Below are 20,197 nucleotides of genomic sequence, written 5' to 3' on the forward strand. Positions count from 1 at the left end.
GTGCCGCTGGAACTTCTCCGCCTGGGCGGCCGCCTGGACCAGCGGCGCCGGGCGCGGCAAGTGCGTGTAGGCGTCGCACCACTTCGGGTCGTCGTACAGCTCGAGGTTGTCGACCAGCCCGTGCTGCTGCTTCCGGCTGCCCCGGGGCTTCCATCCAAAGAAGCCCAGGCCGTCCGTGCCCACGCGGCACTTCTGCTTTTCTTCCTCGGGGAGGTCGAAGATGGCCTTGGCCAGTCCGAACTGCTCGTTCACCTCCTCCTCCGAGAGGCCGAAGTTGGTCACGTAGAAGAACCCCACCGTCGAGATGGCGTGCTTGAGCTGGGCTGCCAGGGCCTGCTTGCCGCCAGGCTCGTCGAATCGTGAGAGGTCGATGGTGATGAGGTCCGCCCAGTCGAGCTCGGCCTTGGTTTCGGGAATGTCCTGGTAGCGGGTGTAGTCGACACCCAGGGAACCCATCTTTTTTTTCGTGGACGAGGCTGGATTGAAGGAAGTCGCGATATCTTCACACAACTCAGATGATCCCATAGCTGGTCCGTCAGGAAAGTCATCATCCACTTTTTAATGCTTCGGAGGTCCGTGTTGGGAATGCGGAGAGAACCGAGGATGGTCGGCTATCCCAAAGGATGCGGAACGGTTGCTGCGACACGCGACGGGAAGTCTGGCCTTGAACAGGAGAGTTTCGAACTACGATCTGCCAGGGGGTCTATTGGCTGATGCTAACAAGGTTACTTACTCGTATACAAAGCCAAAATTATCCTCTGGCCATGTAGCTTAGACCACAAAACAGGCGGTTTATTTTTCCCGCAAAACAAGGACTCCCAGGCCGCTCTGGGCTATGAAGAACGTCAGATGGGACTTATAGGCCGTCCAGGATAGACAAGCTCAAGGTCAAACTTCCTGAGGAGTTGAGAACAGTGTTTCGTTCGTCTCAAACTGCGCAAGGTGCCGTCCAATGCAAAGGTGCCCGCCATCTCCAAGCTGTGACGGTGATATTAGTTGATTTTGGATGGATGTAGTCCTGTAGTCGTTATCCTATCTGATACATATGCCATCCATATCCCTGACATCGGCAGAATGCCATCATTCGGGTTGAAAGTCGTCAATGCTGTCGCCGAAATGAGGATCGCGATGGACTGAGGGTGTGTTCCTTGATTTGCGGCGTGAATGTAAAGTCGTCCTCTCTTGCGAGGAATTGCAGGGGCCAGTCACCGAGTGCGTCGATGTGGTTCTCATCGAAGAGGGCTGGGTGTGCGGTAGACATGCAGTCGACGAGGTTCGTGCCTTTTAGAGATGGGTTATCAGTCGGTGGGCGAGGAGGAAGGTTGTCCAGGATATCAAGTAAAGAGAGATTCTGTCAAAGAGGATTATAGCGGTCTTGTAGTGATTATCATCGTTCCTCTGGAGTCGAAGTCCTACATCCAATGCATCCATCTTACTCCTCCTCATTCGCCTCATTACCGTTCGTCATATCGTAACATGTATCAAAACCTAAGTCAAAGCCGCACCTGAACCTTTGAACCATAATGCCCATCCCAGCTTTTGGTTACCATTCGTGCGTACCATTTGCACCATTTGAATTCAGTCGGTGTTTTCACCCGTCACGACAGATTTCCGCGGTCCCAAACAAACTCTGCGCCTCCAACTTCCCATGCCTTGGGGTATCAATTAATCTCATGCACGTATCCAAAGAAGAAAGACATCCGTTGCCAAAAGACATAATAAACCCTGGCAAAAGCTCCTGTAAGGACAAGAAACTCATCGCCTGAAATGTGAGAAATTGGGTAATCCCGGCGCTGTCCGCTGAGTCTGGTGAGTGTCTGTTCGGTCGATTCGAAGTTGAGGAGCGTGCTGGTAATTCCAATTGGACATGAAAGACGGTGCCATCTCAGGAGGGTTCGTAGCCCGCGTTGTATCCATCGTCATCCTTGATACTGGACGACCAGGGCCCGGGAAGTTCTCGACCATAGACAAATCGTCGTCACGACTATCGAACTCTTCCACAAAGCTTCCGAGGATCATTTTGTTGACGTCCCCCCGCGAAGGTTCGGTGTCAACAATATCGCTAGGAGACCGCCATGTTAGATAACAGGCCCAGGTCGTTCTCGAAAGGAGGAAGACACTTACTCGGCACCCTTATAGGGGAGATCATTGTCCAGCCGTCTCAGCCTTGCCGTCGCATCTGCATCGTTTCCGAGTTGGACGAATTCGATACTCACCCGCCGTTTCTCCAGCCTGTTTTCCATGGACAAGAGAGTTCCCTTCATGCATTTCTGCATGTCCCTGCAAAAGTCCACGATCTGTTCAAAGACCGCTTCCCCGTCCCATTTCCCGTCCGTCAGGACGATGACGGTCATCGTTCGGACGTCCTCCAAGGCGACCTTCCTTTTCATTTCATCTTGTAGGTATTTTAGGTACCGGCGCAGTATTTTCCCCAGCGAGAGATGGAGCTCGGTGTTCACCCCCTGCACCGGCAGCACCCCTTCCTGTCTCATCTTTTTCTTGAACGTCTCCGGGTCTTTGCAATTTTGCAGATTTTGTTTGCCGTTGGCAAAGTATAAATCCATGCCGTTCTCGTCCTGTCCTTTCAGTTTCATTACGAGGATCTCCAGGAGATTGATCGTCTCGCCCCACTCGTCATTCATCGACCCCGCGTTGTCGACGAGAAACACCTGTCACGGTCAATTCCAAAGCCACTGCGAGCATCAGGGGGGATGATTTCACGTACAATATCTCGATTCGAGAAGTACTTTGTTAGGAAGTTGTCCTTCTTTGACCCGAATCCCCACCGAGACTTTTGATTCTGAATGTCGTACCGGGCCTGGAAAACATTTTGCGACTTTCGTGTAGCCCTCGGCGGGCCTGAGGGCAATCCGGTCTTGGTATAGTTGAGATGGAACGTCGGCTGACCAGATGCCCAAGTGAATTGACTAAGGTCGTCCGCACGTCCATACCCTGACCAGCCTTGGCCCTGACCGTCCGGGATATGCAAGCCTCGGTCGTTATGCGATGATTCGCCGCCCTGAGAGATCCGTTTGGTGACTGCATCCTGTTCCAGGACAACCCCTTGCTCGTGAAGTGCCGACCTCAAGAATTCTGTACGATGGGTTGTCTTCTTGGGTGGTTCTAGCTGGCTAGGACGTCTTTTCCTAGGGGCATTTAGGTTTCCCTCCAACAGGACTTTAGATGGTTCTGGTCGTAGTGGAGCGTCTTCATCGACGCGAAGCAAAGCTTGCATGATGCTCCCAAGCAAGGGTTGTCGCTGTTGGGCCCGGTATTCCTTGAGGAGCTTGTCCAAAATGCCACAAAGGTTCTTGGCTTGGATTCGATCATCCGGGTCACCCTTGAGCATTTGCTTGTCCACCACGTCAAGCACTCGACTGGTGAGCGTATCTCCATTTCTGAGGAATCTTCTCAAGAACAGGTGCCAGTCGCCAATGGCTTGGAGGACATCATTGCTATCATGAAAATAGTCTCCTCTCGTGAGCTTGACCCCTTCTGCCCTTGCGTTTGGGTCAAGATTTTGCTTTTTCATGGCCTCCCGCACCGCGGTATCTCGAAACGCTCTGAATTGGCGGATCCCGTCATATCCTAGGACGACCCAAGTCGCGGCGATCGAGAAGACGCAACCTAAAGACCAAATATCAATAGTCCGCTTTACTTGGGAGATTACTTGGGAGAGCCCAAGGCTGGATCTTTGAGCAGCTCTGTAGCATTCGGGTGCGCCTGCGAAACGTCAGCTGGTGGCGCCAATATTTCCAGCATCCACGACGCAAACGGCCTTACTGTAGGTCTCTGTGCCTCCAGCAATGGTGACCCGATCTTTATCAGTTTGTTTCTCAAACCGGGCGAAGCCGGGATCGGCTAGTTTGAATTTTTCCTGGACAATCAGGATGTTGTCCGGCTTGATGTCAGCATGCCACCTAGGACGCGGTCAGTCGATCTCCAGGCTCAGTGGCAATGCATATTACCCATAATACTTATGCTCAACGGCACCGCGGGTCACGGTGAGATCATGGATTTTCTCGACGGCCCCTGCAACATCAAACATGTCTTCCCAAAAGTGGGCGACTTCGCCCTCGAGAATGGGCGGCCGCTTTTCTTGGAAGTAACAGTCCAAATCGAGCTCCGCGTATTCCAGTATAATGTTGTGCGTTACGACTGATCTGACGACACCGTCGGGCGAGGTCGTGTTCTCCTTTTGTTCATAGTCGCAGAGGTATTGAATCATGCCTTCCTTGCCCCGTAACGCACCGAAGGCTTCCTTTTCGTTCTTGAACAGTTGCGCGTGGCCCTCGCCGTACTTTTTCAGGGCAAACTGGTAGCACTTGTGGAGTGTTAGTCAACGTTGAACAAGCCAGGTCGATGTAGCCACTTTCTTACCGAACCGAATTTAGGATGTTCAAACTTGCAGGTCTCGACCTTCTTTCTGAGCTTTGGCGTGACGAATTCTTCTTGTACTCCAATCTGCCACAAGGTGGCAGTTCCACCTTTTCCAGGGTTGATTGGCTCGTCCATGCAAATGGGTAGAATGGTCCCAGCCGGGTAGATATGATGAGTGTATAGGTCAAAGCATGGCGGAGAGAATGCCCACTGTGCCCGGTTGAACTGGTCGGCATATGGAAGCTTGCATTCTTCCAGTTCGTAAAGCTTGACGGGGAGGCGGTCGTCGAAGATGCGGTGGTTTTGGTATTGGTGGATGGATCTACCGGCATCGACTCCCCCAATGTGGAGCAAAATGCTGAAGACGATAACGCAGCCATATCTCTCCCTCGAGATTTCGTCTGGACCGATCGGGAGGCTCGGCCCCGGGGTTTGACTGTACACATATTCGAGAATGTGATCAATGTGACGGTTCCCAGGCCCGGCTCTGGCGGCAGGTCCTCCCTCCCACCACTGCTTCAGCATATCCACCCGAACGTACTGTCCACCACCGCGCCCTTGTATTGTGCACCGATCGATATGGGATAGGAGGTCGTTCAGCGCTTGAGGGCCGTGAGGCTGCGATAGCTGGGACGCCATTGTGAAGCTGCGGTATATTCGCAGCCTCAGGCTGAGGAATGGTCGAAGGCGCCGAGGCTGGGACGAAGTATAAATGAGGGTATAAGAATCGCGTTCAAGTGACCAGAGTGCGCCAGTCAGCCATATGATGGAAGCTGTTTGCAGACAGATGATGAAGCGCAGCCGTGTAGGAATGAATGAGGGAAGGGAAGAAGAACACAAAGTCCCCTCGAGCAGCCTTCGCATGTTCAATACATGAGGGGAGGGCATGCGAGGTAGTGGGGTCTCAGCCCTCGAACCCTGTCCGGCGACCCGTGGCGAGAACCTTCTCGTTGGCAAGCCTAGTAACCAACCCATGCAAGCACCTGAAAGTCTAAAGCTCGACCCAGCAACATCTTTGGTTGTGACCCCTTGTCTCCTCTGGCCAAGCCTCGCCTAAGGGGGCAAGCTTCGCCTAGGCAAGAAAACGCTGGTGAGGCTACGGGAGGGGGGGCGGATGGGGCCAATTGAGTGGTTGGGCATCGCCTCAGCTGCATTGTCTGGTGCGGCTGAGTGACTGGCATGCACAGGGACGGCAGCGTATTGTGGCAGTTGTGAAACATGAGGAAAGCAGCCGACGTTATGAGATCTAGATTCTCCATCCAACTATTTACACCGACCAAAACCTCATTTTGGTGCTGAGACCATGTAAGAAGGGCGTCTGTGTTTGCCTCACGTTTGCTTGAGCTCCAGGGGTGCGTAGAAAGGCAGACGCTCGTGTTGCCTTCTCTGGGATCGCTTGTAAAAGCACCATCCTCCGATCAAGGTCACAAAGGTCAGTGGAAGTGTGACTTGAATCCATCTCAGCATGGCCAGTTCGGAAAAGCTTGCGCCTGAAGCATCGTCCTGGTTCTGGTATTTCACAACGTCGGTGCTGAAAAAGGTCTGCACATATGGTTAACACACGGTTTGATGCCTTTCCGAGGCCAGTCACTTACCGAGACAAATGTTGCTGGAAGATAGATCAGCGTGACCACGGTGATGACGCGCATCGCAATGGCTTCCTTTTGAGCCAACACGGTCATGATTTCCATCTTCTCTGCAGCCTGGGTCTGCAGATGTTGAAGGACCTGGCGGTTCAAATCAGTAGGTGGACTTGTGAGTACGTGAGCGGGAGGAGCGAACCAGTGATTTTCGGTCTGAGATGATGCGCAAGAGGAGCTTGGCTCGCGAGACATGCATCCTGGTCTCATAGACGGCATCATTGACCTGGGTCGCGAATGTCCCAATCTCTTGAGCGCATGAAGCTTTCAGGTCAAAGTCCCGGTGGTGGAGGAGCTCTTCGTAGTAGCCACGGAGCGATGTAAGTACATCAATGTTTCCTTCTAAGACCATGGTGGCTTCGTTTGCTTTCTCCTCGAATTGTTGAACCCTCTGTAGGTCCTCCGGCTTATACTCACGCCGACCGTCCCCAAAGCCTCGTGGCCCAATGACGGCAATTTTGGTCTGCAAGCTCAACGTGTTAGTACTCTGCACACGGCATGTGCAAGGGAAGCTGAGAAACCCCAGCAGCTCACCTCCGAATCAACTACTTCCTCGAGCCATCGAAGATATGCGGTCCACCCCTCCGCTGCCCAACTGACAAACAGTAGATGCACTGCAAGGCTGGATACGAAACATTCAGAAGGGCTTCCAAACGATCTGTCCTGAAGACGTCCTTGCGGCCCGACCAAATCCCTGATGTACTCTTCCATTAAAAGATCACCTTTGGTGATGAGCCACAATGCCGTCCCGAACACCACATCAAAACGATGGTAAGGAGCGACTTGTCGAATAGACCATTGTTTCGTCCTCGTTGGCTCTGTGACGGGAGAAGTGCACGCCACAGACTTGAGATTGTAGCAAAGTTGGTACTGGCGCCCACTCCTTTTCAAGTCCGGCATCTCGCACCCCGGAGCAGGGGCAGAAATCACCGTTTCTGAGCGAAAGCCACTGAATCGTGTGTTGTAAGGCAGCGACTGTTGACCAAAGACCGAAACGAAGTGGAGATAGCCTTGCATGACCTGGAAATAGCTCAATATCCGTGCCAGCATCAGGCGGGTTATCTTCAGCTTCGCTCTCGAATGGGCAGCCCATATGAAGCTGTATAACCCTGTTAGCAGCTCCAGAGCAGGACTCTGGTAGGCGAACACAACTCACATGAACCGACATATTGGATCCTCCTTCGTCGCCAGGTGCCCCGTCCGAGTCCCAGTCTGCGGATCTCTTGAAATTGTATTGCCTAGGTGGCCACGGAGTGTCGCATCACCATTGATAATAAACTCTTGGAAGTCTGCGCTCCATTAGGATTGCCTAAGCTATTGCGTGGGCGGATATTTTACCATGATTCCGAGGTCCAGCCTGAGTTCCAGGTGTCTGTTGTGGCGCCGAGTCCAGAAATCTAACATCTGCACCGGGGTCGCTCGTCGAGAAGAGGTTTGTTGAAGCTTCATCCAGCTGTGTCTTGAAAGATCTGAGCTTGAACAGAGAGGCGCTCTTGTACACCAGATTTATTGGGTAATTCTGGTTGTCTGCACATGATGCCTCAAATTCAGGGGTCAGGCTGATGACCATTCTTTTAGGGCTTCGCGAGGGAAAGGAGGTCTCAATGGCACGGCTTTCTTGGCTGGAGCAATTACAGCGAGAAAAACAAAAGCATCTTGGAAGCCGAGGAGCAGAGAAAGATCACCGACTGCAAAGAGGATGCTGATATATTGGAAAACATATAGACCAGGCAGTGCTGTTTGCAAGTCTGCCTGCCTCTTGAGATTGACTGTTCCACGCCCATGCCGGTGGCACAGCCCGAGCATCACGGGCGCCATGTCGGACCAAATCCGCGGTTGCCACGAGGTGCCAGCAGGGCCCAGACTTGGCCACCAAGCGCCGAGTTCCGCACCTGTCGAGGAATCGTACTACTGGTCCCTCTCGTCCAAGATTGCGGCCCGTTCTCCCTGAGGCTCTCGTTAGGCTGGGTCACGAGGACACTGTGGGCAACACAGCGACTTACATCTGTCAATTCCCTGGGAGTTTGGAAGATGAAGTGGTCGTCACTAACCTATCCTAAGGCGTTGGCGTGGGGAGTTCAGCTGGCAAAGGGACGACACGTACCCGTCGTTCGAATGTGTGGCCTGGAAACTGCCTCTCCAGCCAGGTCCGCAACGTGTCCCATGGCAATCGATAACAAGGGAAACTCTGCGTAACAGGCTTCGGCTTTGGCGGTGTCCTTTCGAGGTGCAGGAAGTTGGTTGCCGACCGTTTGATCGACGTATATGACAAACCTGTATTTGTCCGTGGGAATGTCTGATTGCTTGGATCTTGATCGTTTGGCGCCATTTTCACAAGTTGCAAAGCAAATAACCTGCCGCGGCAACGACTGTCGATGGATTGTGGATGGGTTGGATTGTAGGTTGGCAATGGATGATAGGCAAAAATCCGAGGAGGCGAAACAGAACCATATTTCTTGCGAAGCAGTGCGACTTTTGAAGCCGCCTGGCCGTGGCCGCGAGAGACGACCAGCCTTTGCTGGCTGCGCCCCGATCTGCTCGTTGCTGTTGAGTTGAATCCGCGGCCAAGGTGGTGGCCGCCTTTCAGCCTTGATTCGCTGTCACCTCGTAAACCAGTCAGGTTGCCACTTGGAAGAGTGAGTCCGCCTATGAGCAGGGATTCTAAGCCACGGCCTTTGGCGGCCTGCGGCACATTGGCCGCATGTGCCTGGATCAGCCCGGGCGTGGAACCTGTGAGCCTGGGGCTTGGGGGTGACATTCAAAACCCTTCAATGCCCCGGCCACCTACTGGATATGTATTGGACGCCTGTGCAAGCCCTCAAAGCTTGGGGAAAAGCCCGAGTATATATCCCTACAACCTGCGTCACACAGGTTTCCAAAACCACAACTAACACCACAGTGCTCACGTTTTATGTCTCGACTTTCGAGCTCCTCTATATGGAGAGATTCATCTTTCTTGACACTCACATTTGTGAATGGCTCATCAACCCCCCCACAATACATTTCCAACCTCCATCCTTCAACTCCAGTCTCGACGTCCTGTAGGCTAGTGGGTAAAATCAAGGTTCGTGTAGTCGTTGTATACGCTCCATGCTGCCTAGCGGCGAGTACAAGAAGAGGTCAACGAGCCTGGCTATTTTTAAAGAGTGTGGAAGTGCTGGCGATACATGCAGTGCAGAACAATCAACAGTACAGAGGATGCAGCAAAGTTGCTTTTGATGAGTACCAAGATGTCGGTGATGAGAGCCGACTCTGCCCTCTCGTTTGCCTGTTGATCTTCGCATAACTAAACAGAATTTAACTTTCCTTGGTCAACAGTTATAGCCCAAGACAAGTGGGAAGGTCACTCGGAAGATCTCCAACTCAGCGCACGCCATCAACTGGAAATTGGACGAAGAGATTAACAGTAAGCACCCAGTCTAACGTTGAGCCAACTGAAAGGGCCCCGTCAAAGGATCTTCGAGGGGCGCTAGGTAAGCACGGGGCGCGAGTCTCTGTATACCAGCATTTCAAGTTGGAGTATCCGGGTACCAAATTGTACGCGTATTTGGCTTCCTGTGGACGTGGTTCTAGACCAACATCTGGAATCCGCGTTCGAAAAGCTTAGACGTGAGAGGTGCAGCTCCAAAGCTGAGCAGTCCCCGCATTCTTCCCTGCCTGGGATAATGGAAGATACGAAGCATGGACACCGCGGATCTCCACATCTCTCCCCTTCCAGTTATCCGAGGAGACTATTAGGGTCTGGGCCCTTAAATTGTAATCGAGACGACTGACAGCCACTTCCGTGCATCAGAGTATCGAATAGATCCTCTACCGAACCATGGGTGACGCCAGTGGACTATCGTCTCGTGAAGAGCTGTACAAGGCTGCGCGAGAGCATCTGCGCGAAGAGGGGTGGGCGGTCATCCCTGATATTCTGAGCAAAGAAGAGACGGCGAATGCCCTCGACAGACTATGGAAAGCCAAAGAGGCGGGCGAAAATCGGGGTGATGCGACATACATTCCTCGCCTGGACCCCAACGAGGCCAACGTTCGAGTCTTCTATCTTCTTGAACTGGACCAGATCTTCCGAGACCTCATCGTCCACCCAGTGGCACTCGATATGGTCAAATCTGTCCTGGGGGATAACTTCTTGATCTCAAATTTTACGGCGAATATTGCTCGACCCGGCAGTCAATCTATGGCACTTCACAGCGATCAGAGCATCGTGGTGCCCGAGCCGTGGAAGGAGGTTTGGGCATTGAACGTCATTTGGTGCCTGACCGACGTGTACGGCGACAACGGTGCGACCTTGTATATCCCCGGATCGAACAAATACGAGTCGAGGCAAGACATTCCCTCAGATGCCGACAAGTTGCTCCGACCATTCGAAGCGAAAGCAGGTAGTATTATCTTGATGGACGGCCGTGTCTGGCACACATCCGGTGCCAACATCACGAAAGATAAAGACCGGGCTTTGATGTTTGGATATTACACCAAACCCTTCCTCCGACAGCAAGTCAACTGGACGGCGAAGTTGCCTCGTGAACTACAAGAGACTCTAAGTGACGAAATGAAGGAATGGTTGGGCTTGGGTTATAACGCCAACATTGCAAGGACGGGAAATACCTCGTACAATTATCTCAGTAGGCAGTTCCCAAAGGCAGAAGCTCAGGCTTGAACAGCCCTAATTACAGCAATACCCTGTATAGCATTACGATTATTTTCGGATAGACTGCCACTGTTGCAATCACTGTCCAAGTGTAATTCTTTGTTGGTGACTAATGGCAGAACAGCAGCGTCGTCAACATCGCGGGCTTCATCTCCTCCTTTCCAGACTTGCACGTCCTCGGTTCTTGAATAGTAACAATGCGGAGACTAAATTCAGGAATCAAACCATGTCCAATGGACGCAGAGATCCAGAACACGAAACTCCCGAGGCTTACCTGATAAGGACTTTCTTGCAGTGGGGGGGTTTTCGGACCAAAAACGAAGGACGAAAGGCTGAATGAGCCTTGTGAGAGGTGCTGATTTCCCCTTGCATCCCACCCTGTCAGATAAAAGAACATCTTACTCCCATCTCTTCGCCTCCTGGATTCTTCGCCAACCGTCATATTCACCAATCCACAATGGCGACCCAAACAGCCACACAGACAGAGCCTGTCTCGCTCAAGATCAAGGGGAAAGTGGCCGACCTTGACAAGCATGTCAACCTTGCCAAGTTTTCGAAAGATGTGCCAAAGGCCGACTATGACCGAGCAGTGAATCTGATCAAGTCCAAGTTGGACAATATGTCTCTCGTTGCAGCCAAACTATCACTCACTCTTGGACCAAATCACCCCCCGTTGCTGATCGATGCGCGGGAGAGCCCTGCGACCCTCGATTTCATTACCGGCGAAACACCTGAAGATTTGGACGCTCAGGTCTACATCACGGCTGTCATGATCAAGAGATTCGTTGATGGCCTCATGGACGCCCGTTACGCTCTCAACTGGGGCCATATCTTCATGCTCACTGGTCCCACCCGAGTCGGAGTCAAACTTGTCGATGCCCTGACACCGTTCAACGCCGTTCATCCCAAGCTTGACCGACTGGATATGAGGGATTTGCCCAAGCCCACCGAGGACATCGAGCAGGTTAAACGAGATCTCGATGTCTGGGGATATGGTTTCGTCAAGAATGCACTGTCTCCAGAGGAAGTCCGTGTGTTGAGGAAGCGTCTCATGGACCAAGCCAAAGGCGAGGCTGATGCTGGGATTGGATTCTTTGACGGCGGCGAGAAGAAGCCTAATCAACGGGTCTGGTGCTTGCCGAACAAGGGCAAGGAGTTTATCGATTTGCTGGAGAACAACAAGACCATTCAAGACATGGTCCCTGACTTCCTCGGAGACGACGCTATCTTGTTCTCCTACACCGCGAATATTGCTCGGCCGGGCAACACGCCGATGCACATGCATACTGACCAGATCACAATTCAACCACCCATCAGATCCGTTGCCGTTGGGATGAACCTGATGTATTTCCTCGAAGATGTCACCCCAGAGAATGGTGGAACTTTGGTCATGCCAGGGAGCCACAAGGGGAACTGGGCGCCGGATGACCCATACGATTCAGCTGACACTGTTTCAGCGGCTGGCCCTGCAGGAACTTGCATGGTATTTGAAAGCAGACTGTGGCATGCGACGGGTGCGAACACGATGCCAGCAGACAGCGGAAGCGAGCGACCGGTTATCCTCGTGTTCTTTACACGGCCTTGGATGAGACAGCAAGAGAACTACTCGTTGTCCGTCATGGATGACGTCCTGGCTACGTGCTCGGATAAAGTCAAAGGTTACATGGGGTTCAAGACCAGTGGAAGTATTGGTGGTGTCCAAACCAAGAAGAAGGACGGAGAAATTGTGAGGAGACCAAAGGAGGACGAGTATATTGGCGTCATGGGTGTAGGCAGCTCTAAGTATTAGGTTACATAGCCGTCGAGTCCCACCCTCGCAAGCCAGGGGTCAACAGGTCCTGCGCTACAATGGTCTCACGCTTCGCCAGCAGCTCTTCGACATCCCAGTTCACGTATAATAATCGATTCTGGAGAAACGCAGCTTCGGGGGCGTTCAGCCAGACGAGGAAGTCTGCAGCGAGTTCGGCTGGACAAAGTCAGTCAAGCCGAGGATGCCCTAGGGTTTCTCGTACCAGTATCATCACATATTGACTTCCCCTCCTTCGCCATTGCAGTAGCAACGACGCCTGGGTGGACATGAAACACCTTGAGGCCACGCTTGGGTTGCTCGTGGTAAAGGTAGCTGAACATCTTGAAAGCTGCCATTTTGCTTGCGCCGTAACCAGACAGCCCAGCAACGAAATCAATCACAGCCGCACCTGATGAGATATTCAGAAGCGTTGGCTGTTCAGACGCATATTCGAGGAATGCGGTAGCCAGAGCGAGTGGCCCCTTCACGTTGACCTCGAAATGTTTCCAGTACCTATCGAAATCCCAGTTGCTGCCCGGAGATGGTGTGGTGGGCATTGACGCGATATAGCCGGCGTTGTTCATGAGGATGTCGAGCGGACGGCCGGCTATCTTGCATGCCTCTGCGAAGACCTGCCGCGTTCGTTCGAGGCCCTCGGTGACATCGAAGACAAACTTCTCCACAATGACATTTGGACATTCCTTCAAGATTTGTTGCTGTGTCTCCTCGAGAGTCGAGAGCGTACGACCACAGAGAAAGACGGCCTTTGCCCCCGCTCTCGCGAAAGACAGCGCCGTCGCCGCTCCAATGCCCGTTCCCGACCCTGTGATGAAGACTGCCCTGTTCGCCAGGTCCGCATTTTTCAGTCGTTCTTGCAAGACTGGATATGTGTCATTGTGGAAAGTGGAGGTGAAGTTCTTTCGTGTTATGATGGACATTTTGGACTGGATACAGTGCCCCCTTCAGACGACAGCACTCGCACAATGAAACCTGAGGCGAAAGCCCCCTGACAAGGGACCGGGACTTTCACCACATTTGGTCAAGGCTAGCTGTCAGTCGCGGGAGCCGTGCACCGAACATTACAGCCTCGGCGATGATAAAATGTGGAAATGTCAAGAACGGCCTGTGCTAAGCTGTTTTTGGCTAACCGAGGAGCCGAGATTGCGGGGTCGTCTGCATTAGACGAGAAGCTCCACCTCTCCCCCAACATTGCGGGGGAAAGAGTCCGCAAGATCCTGTGGTTGTTCCCATCGGCGATGGCGGCAGACCCTGCAGGAGGAATTTGGTCTGCGGACGGCCGTGGTCCTGCAGGTGCGGCGCTGCTTGAGCTCGTTCAACTGCGATAAGACCTTCCAACACTTGAATCGTTCGCGACTCGAAGCGTGTGACCATTTCTACGGAGCATGACTCTTGTGGGACTCCTTACTTACTGCCTCAAAGCCATTGACCTCTCGCCAGCAGCATCGGCGGCCAGACTCGCTCCCCTCGAACATGACCACGTTACAGCCAGACGCCGAAACCTTCTCACCCCCGACCGGGTCGAAATATAGGTTTATCAGAAACAAACCCCCAAAGAAACGTTCCTCGCAAGCATGCCTCGAGTGCCGTCGGCGCAAGGTCCGTTGCGATATCGTGGCTCAGAAGCCAGCGTCTTGTACAAACTGCCGACTTGATGGGGTTACATGTGAGCTAGGACGACGAAAGAGGCGTCCACCGTACGTTCACTGTGGGTTCTACGGGTTTGGCCTACTGATGGGAAGCGCAGAAGACACGAAACCGTCCAACCCTCCCCTCCGACGCCCGACTCCTCCATCTCGTCTCATCGACATTTTCACGCGAATCCAGAGGTCGATGCGCCGACCCAGCACGATGACCGCGGTGCCTTCGACATCCTTTCGAGCCCGGCGTTCACGTTTCACGATACACCTCGGCAGAACCTCAATCCGGAGATCACTGCCCCAGCACTCTCGTGCCTCGCAAAGCTAGCGACAGACATCGACCTGCCCTCATTCATCAAGCCCTTTCCCGAAACCCTCCAAGCTGAGGATTGGCAGTACCTCTGCGCAAAAAAATGCTTCGACTTTCCCCACCCAGATTTTGAAAGGATTATCCTTCAGCGGTTCGCCGAGTTCGTTCATCCACTTCTTCCCGTCGTTGATGTTCCAGACGTGGTTTCGGCCATTGCTGGGGAGTCTCCAAGCAAAATATCGCTCCTGCTCTATCACACTTTGATTGGAGCTGGCCTCGCTGCCGTGGAGCTCGATGAGATCAAGAGATATGGATACGAGAGCAAAGCGGCCGCAAGAAATAGTTTCTATTCCAAGGCAAAGGTGGGCCACCACGGCAACGTGAGAGAGTTTTCTAATGAGTTCTAGGCACTCCTTGATATGGAAGTGGAACCTGACCGTATGACAATGTGTCAAGCGGCCCTGTTGTTCATTAGCTGGTCGAGCAACAACGATCCCAAGGATGGAATGCATTGGACGGGGATTGCTCTGACCCAGGCCTATTCGATTGCTCTCCAGAAAACAGCCAACAACGCCGATTCGCCGTTGAAAAGACGTCTTTGGTGGACGCTGGTGATGAAAGAATCCGACGTCTGTCTCTCAATGGGAAAGCCGCCGCGCATAATGGCCCTTGATCAACTCATGCTGGATCATGCAGACTTCGGCAGCAGCGGCCGAGAGACGTCTTCACAGCATATGCTCGAAGAAGCCTGCATTGAAAAGGCCAAGCTCTGTCTCATCATCCACCGGATTTTGCGCTTGTTGCATACCGTCGATCGACGGAGTGTTTCTCCGGGGGCTCAAGATTCCAGAGTATGGCAGATGGATTCGGAGCTGCAAGACTGGAAACATCAAGCGCCCTTCGACCTGTGGCGGTTCTCGGACGACTTCGACTCGAAACGCGCCCTTCTGACCGTGTCCATGGTCAAGCTGACTTTCCTCATGGCCGCCATCATGCTGCATAAGCCTGAAGTCCCCATCAAGAAATGGACGAAATGCATGGAGGAGACGCCGGACCTTTACCTGGATGAGGAGCTCTGCAGGTATCAAGCCCACGCCAGAGCGATGAGAAGAGCTGCGGATGACATGACTCGCATCCACAAGGACTTGCACGAAGCCGGGATGACGAGTGTGATTCCCGCTCTTGGAGTTGCCACGATATGCGCGGCAGTCAGTGTCCATTTGCTGGATGCCCGGTCGACAAGCGAGGCGATCCGGGCGAGAAGTCTGCAGCAACTCGATGCCTGTTTGGTTGTCTTGCGCGAGGTCAAGAATCTTCACTACACCGCGGGCGAGGTCGCCAAGATCGTCGAAGGGGCCATCAGAGCTGTGCGCGAGAACCGATCACTCGAAATCATGAAGCAGTCCGGCACTGCTCAGACCATATGCAACGCGCTACCCCAGGCAGAAGATATCTCGGACCAAAACGGCCAAGAGAATTCGGCCGCGAATATCTGGATCGATCCGTCGCTCGACGTCGAGTATCTTTTCAACTTTGACCTTGAACGAGACCTCTTCTTCGAATAAGGAGCTGATCAGTTTTAACTCCTCTGTGATCCGGCTACTTTATTTATCGTTTATCTGCTGGGACAAATCCAGAAAGAATTCTTTTGCTGTGCCAATTTTAACCTACGTTCTTGCGAAAGCTCACAGAATTGCAGACATGCTTGACCATTGCAGAATATTATATACACCCAGGAATAAAGAATTTGAATGCCACATTATCGTGATGATCGAAGTATATGATTTGACTAGGCGGACGGTCTTTCTGGGACGATGTCGAGTATCCTATAACATCTCTTGACCATTGTTCGTAGGAGAGCTTGCTTCCAGCTGCGATTGCCAACCCTCATTCTTGCAGTTCCCGCGCTTCGTGGTTCAGGCTACACGACGCAGTTCGCCCGTGAATACATCGTACACATAGCCCTGTGCCTTGTCCGAGAGCTCCTTTCGCACCAGGGGCGACTGTTTCAACCACGCGATATCGCCCCTCGTGCTTTCCTCGACGCTATTCCGGGGCCAAGGCGTCAGCATAGAAAGATCAAGCACCCGCCGGAGAAAAACAACAACAATCGGAACGTACTCGGCAATCGGCAGAAAGTCCATCGCGTTGATCACGTCGGCATGATCAGGCCCAATGCGCGAGATGATCTCCCTGCGCATGCTTTCGTTCGTGTACCGGAGACCGCCGCAGTCGGTGTGGTGGATGACCATGATCTCCTCGAGCCCGACGAGCACGTCCAGGGCGATGATGTCTTCGATCGCCCCGCGCACGTTCCCCGCCGCGCTTCGGTGGACGATGACTTCTGTTTGACGCAGTCAGCCTTCCCACCTGGGATGGTTAAGGATCAACCCCCAGGGCCTATATACCCTGGGGAATTCATTACCTGCGGGCTTGAGGTCGAAGATGTGCTCTGGAGTGGACCGGGGGTCGATGCATGCCACTGCCCGTGCTCGTTAGTTCTAGTCTTTTCTTCCTACGCTGAATGACAACGACATACGGACGAGAATTGCGCTCATTTTGATGCCCCTGGCTCGTCGCTCGTTGCCAGACAGTACCGGCTTGTGAGTTTTGGCAGTCTCTCTGGACCATGGGTTAGTGTGCCGTTCCTCGAAATATGTACACCGACGGACTTGCTGCGCTCCACGAGCTCTGCAATCGTCGGATAAGCCATGGTGGACTCTAGCAAACGTGGGAAGCTCTGTTGCAATGGTCGCTGCTTGACGTTGTTAGGGTATGGCATGAAAAGGATCGAAGATGAAGCTAGTCGAGGAAACCTGGTAACAAGACACTTTTATGAGATACAAGGCGTCCCTATTCTTTGGGCAACGCCCACTCATTCCCATGAATCTCACTGTGCCCCCTCTGATGCTGCATTCCGCCTTTGCTAGGGTCCATTCCCGTTTCTGGGAAGTGATACTGTGCCTACGATGACACCGCCTGAGAGAGAACGTGGCCTGGAACAGCTACAAAGATCAAACTGCTAGTATCTGTTACAGTTGATCTTGGATGCAGCAATCCAATGGGAAATGGAGCTGGTGAGTTGATACGCCGAACATAGTGGACAATAAATGGACTAGCCGAATCAGTACATCGGTACCCTGGCCAGGTGTTCTCTGGTGGAGTAGCCATTGAACTATATTTGAACTAGAACCGCGATTACGAACCCGCGCAGATCTCTTCGTACATACCCTATGCAGTCGGCCACGCAAATCCATGATGGAAAGCAAAAGCGTCCGCATTTGCACTGTGACGGAGATAAGACAAGCGACACAGTCATCCGTCGTCCACCTGCCTCGCTGGCAAGAACCGGTCAGCCCCCGGAAGAACAATGGCAAGCGTCGATTTGTGGGCTTTCCAAGGGCCTCTCAGCCCCGAGCACTGCTGGTTTTGCGGAGAGAGCTGTCATTTCATCAAATGAGGCGTATCATTATTACACATGTACACTCCAAGGTTCTCATCCCCTGAATTTCGGACCCACCCATTCGCGCACTTCGGACTTCGCATTTCGCATTCTACAATCCCGCACTCCCGCCGAAGGACGTTTGTGGTCCCACATAGCCTGCCTATTCAGTCCCATCGTAACACGAGCGTGAAGGGAAGGAATCTGATGCAGGCAGGGCCTCGTGGAGAGGCGATGTCAGCGTGCTCCTGTCATCGTGACATTCGCGATGAACGATCTGCTGAAGAGGCCAGGTCATCCACGCCCTCCACTCCTCACCCGAGGTATTGTACAGATCTGTCACGAGCTGTCCGGCGGCACCCACCATGTACCAACAGGACGAAGCACTCCTTTCTAGCAGAATACAGAAATGGGCCAGCAGAATCGCAGCCTGAGGTTTCCGCTGATCCAGGAGCTCGAGATATTCCTGAGGGAGGCGCTCAATCCACAAGAACATGCAGAATTTGATTCCCAAAGGTGGGTCCTGCATCAGAGATATTGCGAAGCTCTCGCGAAGAAGTCTCAGAGTCGTGCTGTAGACTTCTATTTCGCTATCCAAAAGTGTGCGGGGTGAATTTTGCGTGTCGAAAAGAGCCTGGAGGGCCGCGAGCCTCGCATCGTCAGGGTTGTGAGAAAGATCAATCTCACCATCTACCTGACGGAGGTGGAAAGCCATTGGTCCCTTGATGATCCAGGCTTTCACAACTTGGAGGAGCTTGCGACCGCCACGGACAAGGTGAATCCACTCCGGGACGGCGGATCGCGGCGTCAAACTGAGTCCACAACCCTTGACGGCGTCGAGGTCCGCAAAGGCGAACGCAATGGTGAGACTAGCAAAAGCCATCACCGCGTGACAGTTTTCCTCTGTCATCTTTTCCTTCAAGTCATCGATGACGTTGCGGTAGAATGGGAGAGCCAGGTTCTGGTGACGAACAGCGCGAACGAGGTGCTTCTGAGCATTGTCTGGTTCTGTACGTGACTTATGCAGGGCAGACACCGCCAATATCCCATGCATCAAGAACGGATGCCTGCAGGCGACCTGAGGGATCTCGAGCTGCCATGCCTTAACGTCGATTGGCTTATCGCCAAATCCATGGCAGGTAAATACAGCCCAGCGATGGAGCAGCTCTAGCTCTTCTAGCTGTAACTCCGTGCCTTGGCGCGGGGACTCATTTGCGACTTCAGAAACCTGCAGGGAAAGGACTCTTTGTTGAAGTAAAGAGTCTGGAGCTGGGGCTGTTCGTGAGACTCGGTAGATGCAGGATGTAGAGTATCTCTTGCACAGAGAACATTCAGGCCGTCCTTCGTCGCACTTACAAGTATCAACATCGGCTTAGATTTATGGCTTTTTTCTCTCCTACCTTGATCTTCCGCGACTTGCACTCGACGCAGCCGGATCTCACTTTGCGATGTGGCCGAATTCGCCCAATTTGCCCCTTGCGGGAGAAGCTGCTGTTCGCGGCATGTGCGCCTAATGACATTAAATTTCGAGTACGTGATTATTCAGGAGTAGGACAGCATTCGATGAAGCAGATTTTCCTCGGGTTTCATGGATTTTTCGCGCCAACAGCTTGAATCCCTCTTTCCAACACTGTCTTATGGTGTGGTTGAGTGGCCGTAGCAACCGTCACCACTTAAAGTTTGATGTACGAGTGCATGTATGCATGATTACTGATCCACGAGGTTGAGTTGTAGTTGTCAGACTTGTATCCTGGGAGATTCCGGCACTTGGAAACAAGGATTATGATCCTTTACGAAGGAAACATGATTGGATGATTTTATTGAGCGACTTAGGTTCTTCTGCCACGCACGCGCAGTATCATCCCACGAAAACCGTTTTCTCCCACTACCTCTTTCCAAGGTGACTAGCTTGTCTATTCTCGCCAGGCCATTGCTCAAGACCGTGCCACCAGACCCGAAATGCCACCCAAAGAGTTCGAATTTGTGAATTCTTGCACCTCCAAGGTCCCGCAAACCAAAACCCTACGAACGCTGATCCGCAAACAAGCTATGAAAGATGTGGCCGCAGCGAGAAGACGAAGGGGCAACTATGGGAAGCACAACCTCAGGCAATTGCCAGATTTCATAAGCTCTACTCCGCTCGCTGGCCCGGAGAAGCCCAGGGCCCAGAAATCCACTGTTAGGCGAGTAAGCCTGTTGCGCGAGGCGCGAGAGTATGACTGCCACCGGTGTGCGGAATGCCAGTCGCCAAGATGCGTCATGTCTCGAATGCAGAGCTATCTTCCCCCTCTTCGCCATATGCAGAGCGACTATTTGCGCCTTGGTGT

General features: G+C 52.9%; 4 protein-coding genes across 4 annotated transcripts; 1 reads left to right on the forward strand and 3 right to left on the reverse strand.

The window, feature by feature from the left end:
- Positions 1–1,288: 1,288 nt before the first annotated feature.
- On the reverse strand, positions 1,289–5,198 carry PV07_01369 (uncharacterized protein). The gene is made up of 6 exons (XM_016387883.1): positions 4,381–5,198; positions 3,969–4,324; positions 3,784–3,920; positions 2,726–3,723; positions 2,125–2,669; positions 1,289–2,062 (listed from the first exon to the last, which is right to left on the reverse strand). Exons 1-6 carry the CDS (start codon positions 5,017–5,019, stop codon positions 1,756–1,758), a joined length of 2,982 nt encoding a protein of 993 aa, XP_016254811.1. The 5' UTR covers positions 5,020–5,198; the 3' UTR covers positions 1,289–1,755.
- A 399-nt stretch (positions 5,199–5,597) lies between these two features.
- Positions 5,598–8,561, reverse strand: PV07_01370 (uncharacterized protein). Its single transcript, XM_016387884.1, has 8 exons — positions 8,125–8,561; positions 8,024–8,071; positions 7,359–7,967; positions 7,177–7,309; positions 6,555–7,119; positions 6,163–6,483; positions 5,976–6,107; positions 5,598–5,922 (listed from the first exon to the last, which is right to left on the reverse strand). The coding sequence occupies exons 3-8, from the start codon at positions 7,588–7,590 to the stop codon at positions 5,710–5,712; spliced, it is 1,596 nt and encodes a 531-aa protein (XP_016254812.1). The 5' UTR covers positions 7,591–7,967; positions 8,024–8,071; positions 8,125–8,561; the 3' UTR covers positions 5,598–5,709.
- Positions 8,562–9,840: 1,279 nt separating this feature from the next.
- Positions 9,841–10,680, forward strand: PV07_01371 (uncharacterized protein; the record flags this gene model as incomplete). Its single annotated transcript, XM_016387885.1, has 1 exon — positions 9,841–10,680. One exon carries the CDS (start codon positions 9,841–9,843, stop codon positions 10,678–10,680), a length of 840 nt encoding a protein of 279 aa, XP_016254813.1.
- A 1,781-nt stretch (positions 10,681–12,461) lies between these two features.
- PV07_01372 (uncharacterized protein) lies at positions 12,462–13,398 on the reverse strand (the record flags this gene model as incomplete). Its single annotated transcript, XM_016387886.1, has 2 exons — positions 12,462–12,637; positions 12,684–13,398. 2 exons carry the CDS (start codon positions 13,396–13,398, stop codon positions 12,462–12,464), a joined length of 891 nt encoding a protein of 296 aa, XP_016254814.1.
- Positions 13,399–20,197: the final 6,799 nt, after the last annotated feature.

The sequence above is a fragment of the Cladophialophora immunda genome, assembly GCF_000835495.1.
Source record: "Cladophialophora immunda strain CBS 83496 unplaced genomic scaffold supercont1.1, whole genome shotgun sequence".
Taxonomy (NCBI): domain Eukaryota; kingdom Fungi; phylum Ascomycota; class Eurotiomycetes; order Chaetothyriales; family Herpotrichiellaceae; genus Cladophialophora; species Cladophialophora immunda.